The 11,757-nt window shown below is 31.8% G+C and overlaps 4 protein-coding genes across 4 annotated transcripts; all 4 read right to left on the bottom strand. All coding sequences in view use genetic code 12, as the record gives it.

Moving 5' to 3' along the window:
- Positions 1 to 715: 715 nt before the first annotated feature.
- On the bottom strand, positions 716 to 4,042 carry MRR1 (Mrr1p; the record flags this gene model as incomplete). The annotated part of the gene is made up of 1 exon (XM_711520.1): positions 716 to 4,042. The coding sequence occupies one exon, from the start codon at positions 4,040 to 4,042 to the stop codon at positions 716 to 718; it is 3,327 nt and encodes a 1,108-aa protein (XP_716613.1).
- A 501-nt stretch (positions 4,043 to 4,543) lies between these two features.
- On the bottom strand, positions 4,544 to 7,852 carry ZCF35 (Zcf35p; the record flags this gene model as incomplete). The annotated part of the gene is made up of 1 exon (XM_711519.1): positions 4,544 to 7,852. The coding sequence occupies one exon, from the start codon at positions 7,850 to 7,852 to the stop codon at positions 4,544 to 4,546; it is 3,309 nt and encodes a 1,102-aa protein (XP_716612.1).
- Positions 7,853 to 8,617: 765 nt separating this feature from the next.
- Positions 8,618 to 9,613, bottom strand: CAALFM_C305900WA (cationic amino acid transporter; the record flags this gene model as incomplete). Its single annotated transcript, XM_711518.1, has 1 exon — positions 8,618 to 9,613. The coding sequence occupies one exon, from the start codon at positions 9,611 to 9,613 to the stop codon at positions 8,618 to 8,620; it is 996 nt and encodes a 331-aa protein (XP_716611.1).
- A 575-nt stretch (positions 9,614 to 10,188) lies between these two features.
- Positions 10,189 to 11,448, bottom strand: TRM12 (Trm12p; the record flags this gene model as incomplete). The annotated part of the gene is made up of 1 exon (XM_711517.1): positions 10,189 to 11,448. The coding sequence occupies one exon, from the start codon at positions 11,446 to 11,448 to the stop codon at positions 10,189 to 10,191; it is 1,260 nt and encodes a 419-aa protein (XP_716610.1).
- Between the last annotated feature and the right edge of the window lie 309 nt (positions 11,449 to 11,757).

The raw sequence follows: 11,757 nt of genomic DNA, 5'->3' as shown, positions 1-11,757 counted from the left end.
GGAACATAATATTAACAAAGTCTATTCGAACCGAGTTTCAGTTTCACGTTGTCAGATGACTAGAATGCTGACTAATATTCATATTAATTGTTACTTACTGCTTCATTTTTGCTGTTTCAAAATGACAATAGTTAAAATTTGGAATACGAGTTGAAAAAAAAAGAAAAATAAACAGAAAGTCATCATCAACTGGATTAAGATGCATGAGTCAGATGGCTTTGGCAAGTATTGCCGAGCCCTGTTTATCAAATTGATTTCACAACACCTGGCTGTTAGAACATGTAGTGTTTCTTTGGATGACCTTGACTTATCCCAATACGGCTTATCTTATGAAAAAAAATCAAAATATGGGGGGAAGGAGTGAAAGGGCTCATTACTGGCTTTTTCAAATCAAAGATCTAGATCTACTTGTTCTTATTGCCCCAATACACCGTGAAATAGGTTTTATGGTTGGTGATGAAGAAATCTCGGAAATAATATTATTCCCGCTACCATAAGCCTCGCTCGCTTTTCGTATCACCAGATTGAGATAAAAATAAACGTTATGCCAAGAGAGAAGAAGAAAGGAAAAAAAAAAAAGAAAGGAAAATTCGCAGCGCAATTTCTTAAATTGAAAAGAATGAAAATGGAAAAAACCGTTAAACGATATACTACATACATCTATACATATAGAACATATAATTAACATAAGAGCTGCCAATTCACCAGAATCAATTTAATTGGTAAAAAGTTGATCAAATGGTAAATCAACAAAGAAATCAAATGAACTAAGATCAGCTTCTCCATTGTTAGAACTTTTACTTTGTCCACCAAATCCATCAAAATTCAAGTTCTCAAGAGCAAAAGGTGTATTGCCATAGTAACTGCCTCTCCTCAGTTCTGGTCGTGGCATGTAACCTTGATTGGCCAGTGTTAAAGGCGATTGAGATTGTGACTGCGAACTTGTAAACGGCTGCAGTTCCTGTTGCCTTTGCTGTTGGGCTTCTTCACTTTTCAAAGATAACATTTGCAACCAAATTTTGTCAATCTCTTGATTATTTACTAAATCCAAGCCAAAATCATTGGTATACTTTCTTGAGTCTAATGGAGAATCCTTATTAGGTGTAGAGCTGGACTCAGAAGAAGTTGAATATGTTTGGTCACCTTTATACTTTTTGTAATTAACATTGGAGCAGAACTCATCACCCATAACCAGCGTTTTACCCAATTTATTCAATGCCACTTCACAAATGTTTTCCAAATCAGCAATTTGTTCCAACTTGTACTTTGGCAATGTAATTTCTTGAGCATTCGTTGACTCTTTTTCATAAAACTCCATACTGGTAATGGTTTTCAACAAAAAGTTGTGACCCTTGGTAATCTTCCACGCATAATAGTATCTAGTACTTAATTTGGATACAGCTGCAATTCCAACTTCGGCACATCTTGTCAAACAAGAAGAAAATTTGCACAATTCCTTGTAATACGAATAGTAAAAATCATCTTTTTTACAATTTTCAGCATGGTGTTGCAGATTCTTCATTCTGTAAATGCTCATATTCACTCGAATAATAAGAGCAATATTAATTTGATTAGCTTTGTGGATAATTTGAATTAATTTCGGATTGATCACCATGTCACATACAACTTCACTATTGCCCAATAATTCGAAATAATGTGGCATTATATCGCCGGCTCCAGTTTTGAGGATTTTTCTCAAATAAAAGAATGACAATGAATCATTTTTGTGTTCATAATACAAAAACAAATGAAAGTATACTGACACCAAGAATGATTTCAATGAAATATACATTTTCACTGGCATATTACGAGCAAAAATATGGATTAAATTCTCTTTTGGCTTTAAACAATCACTCAAAGTTCCATATTGTTCAGCTATACCAATCTCAAATTGGTTCAATATTTTACAAATCTCTGAAACTTTCAGTCGTCTCGATACGCTAAGAATCAATTTCAATATTTGATCTACCGAGTTGTAAATCAGAAAATACCCAGGAAACACCAGTTTGGTTACATATTGATCCAAACTCTTATCAATCAAGTTTTCATTGCCTTCTTCTATAAATGGAACTTTTGTGTCATAAAAATCATCACCAATTAATTTTGGAGTTCCGAAAGCGTAAGAATTATGTACATCTCCAATAACCAAAAAATGCCATATCTTTCTCCCTAAATGGTTTTGTCTTTTGTCATTTAAAACATCCTTAAAATTATCTGGTTCTCTATTTAGACCCATAGAATAAGCCATTCTGACAACCATAGAGTTGAGTGCATAAGTGTCTGCACCGTCTCCATCGTCTCCATCTTCAGGTGCAAATATGTGATAAAGTTGAAGAAAATAAGCACATTGCAAAACAGGCATGGAAGTTTTTCTGAAAATATCAAAATACTGTAGACAATTTTGAGCTGAATCTATTAATGATATACCTATTGGGTTTTGAAGTAAATATTTCATGTCTTGTGCTTCAGGGGATGGATCAGTGGTTTTCAATCTCATTTCATTTACACTTTCTTTATTGCAAAACAAGGATAAATAACTCATTCGAAGTATAATAAGTAAAACACCAATCACGGCCAAATCTAATCGTTTTTCTACTTTTAACTCCTTTATTTTTTCATCCTTGTATTCCGTTTCACCAATGATTTTTGTAACACTTTCTCTGAAATCAATTTCATCTAAAAATGGCATAAATGGATAAAGTAAACTGAAAAACCTATCAATCAATTTCCATAAAACTTTCTTTTTCGGTAATTGTTGATGAATTCTATCGACCAATTGCAACTCCATGTTGACTTGTTCCTCATATAAAGTCAACCCTAAAGGCAGTGTTGTTTTGTTAATTTGAGTTTGAAGTTTCTTTTTCAATATGTCATAGGGAACAACATCATTGAAACCAAAAGTTTCCAAAGTCTTCTTTTTAAATTTTGTTTCGGATTCATTTGATTCGCTAGCTACTAATTGAGTATTTTCTTGTGATATTTCATGAACATCTTGACCGAAAACAAACGTTTGTGAAGCTACATTCTTTTTTTCCTTTTTCTTAAGTATATGATTCCATAATGAACTCAAGGCTTTATCTTTTCTCATTAATGAAGACCATGCAAACGGTCCATGATTCACTCTTCTAAAGTCTCTGACACAGATAGATGTGTATCCATCATAAAAATTGATAGTCTCTGTCTCGTTCAAATATGGGTTAACCCCGACGACATCTCCAGAAACAGACATTTGGATCGATTCCGGGGAAGTCAAACTTGAAGCAATCAAGTCACTTCGTGGCGGTGACATTTCACTATATAAGGGAGCTGAGTCTATACTAGCCCTGGGTGTGTCTTTAAAAGAAAGTGGAGGTAGTTGAATTGAAGGAGATTGCCCTCGTGTGTGGGACACATTGTAATTGGTAGTCAATCTCTGTTGAGGACTAAACATGACCCTTTCATTACTTTGCTTAGGACTCCAGGAATTGAACAGGACTGGTGGAGGTAAAATGTTTGGTTGAGTAGGATAAGCCGGAGTTTGTGGAACATACAGAGGGTTGGATTGAGGGTTGGATTGAGCATTGATATTAGCTTCTATATTTTGTAGTCTTTGTTTCAACATATTCAATTCACTCAACGTAATAGTGACTTCATTTTCAGAAGCTGTTTGTTGATTATTGGCAACAGTATTGTCTGGTGATTTCTTTGAATTTTTACGTTCATTATTTGGTGTATTCGGCTTCAGTTTCTTTCGAGGAGCTTCGGCATCAAACCGAATTGGGATTCTTGCACTTTCTTCATATGGACGTGATTCTGGGACAGTGTTTCCGTGTGATGATCCATTGGTCAGGAAATTTGCAGGACTAACTTGTCCATCATCGTAAACACAGGCATTGTGTTTTTTGCTTTTGATACAATTATTACAAGGATGTTGACGATCACATCTTATCTTTCTTTTTCGACAATTTGTGCATACTGTACTGACTTTTTTTCTTTTCCGAACTTGGGGTTCTGTACTTTTAGGACTTTTAGGTGTTTCTATAGGGGTGGTGGCAATTGACATTTTTAATAAATTAGATTAATAATTCGATATCTGATACTGATTTATCCGTCAAGAAAAAAAAAGAAGGGCATAAACAAAAACAATTTTTGGAATAGGAATTAATAGCCGAAGACTTCTATCAAAAAATATATGTATCAATAAATATCAAAACCTAAAATAATGAATTAATGAGTAATAAAAAGAGATGTCAATAAATCAATGAAGAGGTTTTTTATAAAATTTTTTTTTTAATTTTTTTGTCCACAAACAAGGAGTTTTAATTTTTTTTTTTTTGCATTGACATACAAAATCCAAACTTCGGCTAAACGCAAATTCGCCTCCGAATTATTCACCCTTACCTAGAAAAAAAACAAGGAAACAATTCCTCCCGCAAAGTTTCCTTATTAGTTCATTATCCGACAGGAAATTTGACAACCCACATATTTATAACAAAGATTTCATACGTGTCTGCCCAAATAAAAAGTAATAATACATGTACATATATCTATTTCTCTATATTAATTATTGATTAAAGAATTTGTCTAGAGGCACATTATCAAACATGTCAAAGAACATCGCCGCCTCATTATTGTCAGCGTTTGGATTAAAATTTGCAAAATTGGTGAAATTTTGTTCAAAAAATTGATTAGGCAAAGGATATCCAAACGCATCATTGATTGTGTTTGGATTGGGGTAAAACGCTCTGTTATTATCTCCACCATTATTATAGTTTGGATGATAAGGTGCATTACTACTATTGGTAGGATTATAATTGAACCCATCATTTTGATTGTGACTTTTCAGATTCATCATTTGTAACCAAATCGAATCAATTTCTGCACTATTGACAAATTTCAAATCTTCAAATTCTGTTGAATATACTCCACTATTGTTATTAGAATCCATGCTGTTGGGAGTATGAGAATCTTCTGTGGTACTGACACCAGAGGGACTCAATTTATTTGAATGAGGATGTTCGTGAGTTTGATAAACTGGTGGAGTATGAGGTGGGATATTCTGTTGTGGTTGAGGGTTTACTTTTTTCTGTTGTTTTCTTTGCTTCAGTTTGGAAAGTTTCTTATTTGAGGCAATTTTCTTGAGGAATGTTGTGAAATCAATGTCATCACAATATTTAGTTACTTGTGATTCTAAATGCATTAATCCCAGTTCAATCAATTCTGATAATTCATTGATTTGTTTAGCCTCTGTAGCAATGGGGACATAATCTCCTTCGATCTCAACTTTATAAAATTTCGGTGTAGTAATCAATTTCAAAAAATATCCTCTCATTTTGACCACCCCCCAGGCAAAATAGTATCTGCTACTAAAAATTGAACAAGCTGCTAAACAAAGACGACTAACTTTTTCCATGACTGTCATAAACCTATTGCATGAATCAAAATACTCCTTGTACGAAGGATCAGAACTCAATCTCAGTTGATGATTGGGTTTATGGGACATTTTGTATAATGAAAAATTACTTCTCACCATCGAACTAAAACAAACATCCATAGTTCGAACTAAAAATAGTAGTATTGCTGGGTTGATATACAAGTCTGAACCTTCACCAAATAATTCTTTACTTCTAGTGATTAAGGAAAACACGTATGGTAATGTTTCATGAACTGAAAGTTTAAAAAATTTCTTAAAATAAAAAAGACTCAATTTCACATTTTTCCTTTCATAATATGTAAACATATTACAATACATGGTCATGAGTAAACTATTGATTCTGAACAAAATACCAATTTTCATTATTTTATTTGTATGATAACTAGTAGATTCTTCTTCCAAATTGTGAACATAATCACTTACTTTCCCTAATAATTCAGTTATGGCTAATTCAATACAATTGAGTTCAGTGGTAATTTCGGAAACTTTAACTAATTGTCCCACATTATTACAAAGAACGACCAAGTCTTTAATTGGTCCTTTAACCAAAGCTGAAATGAATGCAAATACCGTGAGTGATGATTTTTCAACTTCTAAATCTCGACAACCAGCACCTTCTAAACTAAAATATGGTCTTTTGGTGTCATATGACTCGGGTCTTATATATAATGGAGTTCCATAAGTGTGGGCTAAAGTGTATTCTTGCATCAAACAATAATACCAAATTTTACGATACAAATGTTTCACTTTAGCATCACTCACATATGAGATTTTATCTGGATCTCTATTCAATCCCAAAAGATAACTCATAGACACAAGACTACTATGCTGTACTAAAGAATCACCTCCATCAATGCCATCACCTTCTTCGGGTGCCAAAGTACGATAAGCTCTTAAATAAATAGCACATTGCAAAAGTGGTAAAGTGATTTTACCTAATCTTTGTAAATGTTGATAACAAGCTTGTGCCACTTCGATATTATGGATTTTTATACTATTTAAAATCAAAAATTTCCTTTCAGCTTCATCTTTAGTTAAATTTTTTTTCGTTAATATTTGTTCATTATAAAACCCCCTATTATGAAATAATGATAAAAACAGTAGACGACAAATAACAAATAAAACACTAATAGTAGCAAAATTCATTCGATTTTCAATTTTAACATCGGGTTTAACATCTTCATATGATTCTTTACCAACAATTCTTTCCACATCTTCACGGAAATTATCTTCGACCACATAAGGAATTATGGGATATATTAATTGGAAATAACGTTTTATTAATAACCAAATAACTTTTTTTGTTGGCATTGCTGATTTTATTTGTTCAATTAAACTCAATTCACGATCTTTATTCCCATTCAATAAACTTAATCCTAATGCAAGTGTTGTCATATTAACTTCGGGTGGTGTTTTCAGATGATGTTTATTTAAACCATCATCCAGTGCTTGTTTGATTTTTTCTTGAAACCTTGATTCATAACTACTATCCAAATTCAACGCCGATTTGATTTTTTCATCGCCAGGAACAATTAATTTTTTCAATTTGTTATGGGTTATTTCGGAGGTAACTTGTTTTTCTACATCCTTTTGATATTGTAAAGAAGCAAAATATCTTAAAGTTCTCACTATCGAACTGCTTCTAATTGCATACGACCAAGATAAGGGAGACATTGTACTATTTTCATTTTTACCAAACGTATTGGGGAGTTGTTTATGGAAGTCTATCACGTCATCTGGATGATCATAAGGGTTTATCCCTATTAGGTTGGTTTCTTCTGTAGGAAGTTTGGATAATTCAAGTGCCTTAGTTGTAGTAATACGTTTCTCAGGGAAATGGGGTTTTTCTGAAGTGACATTTACTAATGGTATGAAACCTGGTCTAGTCTCGTCATGTTTGGTGAAAACTAAACTACTTCTAGTTTCTGAAGAATTGTTGAATACAATATTATCATTTTTATTCTTGATACCGTGGAAGTGGTGGTGATGGCTACTATTTGATGATTCAGCTGGTATGTCAAACTGTTGGTGATTACTTGTAGTAGTATGATTTTCTAAACTTTCATATTGTTTTAGTTTTGCTTGTAGCTCTTGTAATTCCGATTTCTGAATCAATACACAAACATCTCGTTCTTTTGCTAGTTGTTGTTGCTGCTGTTGTTCCTTGTCTTGAGATGTCACATTAGGAATAGAAGAAGTGGCGTCGCTATTATTTGTACCATTTGGTTCTGGTTTTGTCATGGACGGTTTCTTTCGTTTCTTTGATTCCAGTATTCGTTCATCGTAAATACACTTATCAGGTTGGGATTTATTACAATTTGAACAAGGTTTTCCTTTATCACATTTGACTTTCTTTTTCCGACATGATAAACAAACCAAGGTTGCTCTGTTTCTTTTTTTAACAGTCTTTTCTTGCGCTGATGAGGTAGTATTATTCATGTTGCTGTTCGTGGTTTATTCTTTTCCCCCAGAATCACAAAAAAATAAATTAAAAGAGAAAGAGATGGCTTTTTTTTCTATCTCAAAAATTAAAACAATAAGAATATTGGTAAGGATCCTTAATAGCAAATAAATAATTAGTAAATGGATTGACACTATTTGGTGAATTTGTGAAGAAAAAATTGATTTAGAAAATGATATATAGTTTGATAAATACCAAGAAGTTTGAGAGAAGGGTTTTTTTCTTTTTTTTTTTTTTGTTAAGGACCAGAAACTTCTATAACCGTTTTGGTTTTATGTGAATGTGAATGGTGGGTATGGCACAAACAAACAAACAACAACAACAACGAACTGAGAATTTCATTACTTATTGCGGAGTTAGAGTCAAAGTGGAGATCACAAACTGTCATTCTTAACTCCGCGCTATTTATGTACTTTGTTAGCAAATTTGTGTTTGTATGTATATATGTATATATATTTGCGCTTCTGTTTAGCGAATATTGTGACGATGACATAAACGCTAATTTTAAACAAATAACTGGCATTAATAAACAATCGTCTACTACTACTACTTTATGTTATTTACTATGACAACAAGTTTCGATAGTAGAAGTTAATTTAACGTTTCTTTTTTTGTTTTAAAATAAATAATATATAGTAGTAGTACAAATAATTTTTGGTGTCTATCTATGAACATAAACTTAATGCAAGCATCTAAAAATAATGGTTATAACTTTTTACTTGAAAATATTCACTAAATTCATATTAAGCAGTACCATAAGATCTATCACTACTAGTCAATAATGATTCCAGTTCTGTTTCACTTGAAGACTCATATTCACTAAACTCATCATCTTTATTTTCATTATAAAGGAAAAATTGAATAAAAATAGTGAAATCTAAACCCAAAGTACCTAAAGATCCCGCTAACCATGATGAATTAACCCATAAATAATTCCAACTCATATCAATTGATAAAATAGAAATCACATAAGTCAAATTACCTAAACATGCAAATAAAAAAAACATAAATGAAATCCCATCACAAGATTTTCTTTCATAATTTAAAACAATTTGAGGAATTCTTGAACCTAAATAAAAAAATGCACATAACCAACCAAATATTTGTGCTAATGGATCAAATATCAATTCTTCCGGATTATGTTTGCCAGGATGTTTTGAATGATGTTTGGATTCTTTAATGTATGATATATACCATCCAATAACTCCTGATGCTATGACTAAAGTAACCATTAATGTATTTATAAGAAAACTTTGAAATTGTGATGATGATGATTTACTTATTGAACTATCAACACTTGTTGTTGAACTTTCCAAGTCTTCAGTGGTATTACCTTGATTTCTGCGACGATTATGACGTTCTTCATTTGACATGGCAGTTTCCAATACATCTTCATTTAATGGATTAGCTGGAGATAAATGAATTAAATCAGGGTTTTTCCCATCACCATAAGCTAAACATTGCCATAATAACACAATATCAGCCAAGGTATAATATACTGCCAATATAATCATTGTTGGTAAAACCCCTTGTAATACTGCCCCAAGTACATTAAATACATCACCAGCTAACCATAATACAATAAATGTTAATGATAAACCTTCCAGTGATTTTCTTTTAAAATTTTCATATATTTGGGGTGCAAAAACTATAATCCAACAAGCAATAGATATGGAACCAGTTATTCCACTGACGGATTGGGAGTCTAGTACTATTGGTGCTGGAGGTGGTGCTATCATTGTAAAGGCTATGAGTAAAATGATCTATAAGAAAAGAAAAGAAAATGGAAAAAAAAATGAAAGAAAGAAGATAGAAATGAAATAAAATCTTTTGTGTGGGTGTCGATATTTCTTTCCAAAAAAACAAAATTTACTATAATACTTAATTAGATTTCTTTTTCCCCATTCTTCTAAAATGGATTTGGAAGAATTTTAAAAATTTTTAGTGTAGAAATTTATAAATTGTTTCTTTTTTTGTGGGTTGTGGGTTGTGAGTTGTGGGATGTCATTCCAATTAAGTAATTCACTCCGGTTCGAACAGTCCATTAGGATAGTACCATTATCGCCCTAAGCTGTGCTAGAGAGGAGAGAAGAAAAAATTTTTGGTTTTGTCCATGACTCACAAATTTTTTTTTTTTTTTGGCATTTTAAGGGCAAATTGTTAGTTTTTTTTTCTTTTTTAGATCATTTACTCATTTCAAAGGGCACGGCTCAATCCGATTAACAACTATAATGGTCACACGATTGAAAAATATTGATATTATCAGTATCCCAATTATGTAATCAATTTCTTATTAAAGTTTACATCCTATTGTTTAGCAACTTTTAATATTTTCTATATCAATTACTATATGCCAAATATCGGGAGCAAAAGTTTTCACCTTCTCCAAATGCAAAACTTTCCCATTTGTAAAAACTTTTTTAACATCAGTTTTAATTTTTTCAAAATCATCGATATGAACATTTTCATGTATATGGACATTAGTATTGATGGTTGATTTATCAATTAAATTATTTGCTAATGTCCATGATTGTTTAGAACTGGGTAATAACCCTAAATTAATATGACTAATTGGTAAACTATTATCTTTAACTTGATCAATCACCCTTGTAGTTATTTGTTCATTACTTTCCAAAAATAAACATGCATCAAATTGATTCAAATCATTAATACTAAATTTATCACCACTAGTATATATTTTATAATTGATTTTCATTTTTTCTAAACTTCTTCTAAATCCTTCAATTGACCAAGGATTCAATTCCCAACATAATAATTTACCTCCATTTTTAAGATAAGATAAAGAAAAATATCCAATCCCACAATAAAAATCAAAAACAATCGTTTGATCAAGATTTTTAAACCAATCCAAAACTCGTTTTTTTTCTTTAATATTACCTCGAGAAAACATGGTATATTTAGGTGCCCAAGTTTGATAAATTCCATTTTGTATAACATGACACCAAAATGCTCGATTAAAATCTGATTCTGTAGGAGAAGGTGGTTTATTGTCTATTGATATATCGGGTCCAAAATCGCCTATAATGGGGATTAAATTATGGGGACGTCTCATTATATCGGATTCAATTATAGGTTTATTCAACGCTATATGAGTAATTTCTGAAGTTCCAAATATTGATTTCTGATTAGATAATACGTTTTCCCATAACTTTTGGTGTTGTGGGTTGAATATTGTATCTGAGGTGGGGTGTCCGTTTGACTCCGATGTTGAGCCTGTGGAATTGAATAGTATCATTGGTGGGTAAATAGACCATCGTTTAGGGATCTCTATGTTTTCTATATTGTTTGCGTGGCAATAATCTGTGATTATCGATGCTAATGTTAATGTGGTAGTTTTATTTTTAGTGTTTAAATCTCCATCATCTTCTTGTTCATAAGTTTCATGATTATACTGTGATAATTGCGATGGGATTTCATTCAAGTTTGTGAAAATATGGAATATATCATTCTTTTTTTGAATTTTAAAAGATTTATTCAACCAATTATGATCTTCTAAATACAGTTTTATTGGTTTGACTTGTTTAGGGTTGTCTATTAGTAATTTTATAGCCATGGCTTGTACTTGTCATTGTGTTATAGAGTCGATCAGGTTTTTTTTTTTGGATGTTTTACTTTTCTCACTGGTTTGTAATTGCAAAAAAGAATTATACAGACTCGTTAGTTAGTCGTGTATTAAATTGATGAAACTGTGGGAGATACCTTCATATCTATTTTACTCAACTCAAGACAAGTTTTGACACACTCTCTTATTCGTTTAATATTAGAATGAATGCTTTGAAGAGCAAATTTATTTGTCATAAAAATTTGCTTCTTTTTCGATTAAATTTCGGTTAATTTTCGAAACTAAATAAATGGTGTCACT

This window comes from Candida albicans, chromosome 3 (assembly GCF_000182965.3).
Source record: "Candida albicans SC5314 chromosome 3, complete sequence".
In the NCBI taxonomy this organism is placed as follows: domain Eukaryota; kingdom Fungi; phylum Ascomycota; class Pichiomycetes; order Serinales; family Debaryomycetaceae; genus Candida; species Candida albicans.
The sequence above is the reverse complement of the archived record's forward strand: the minus strand, read 5'-3'. Positions and strand labels throughout refer to the sequence as shown.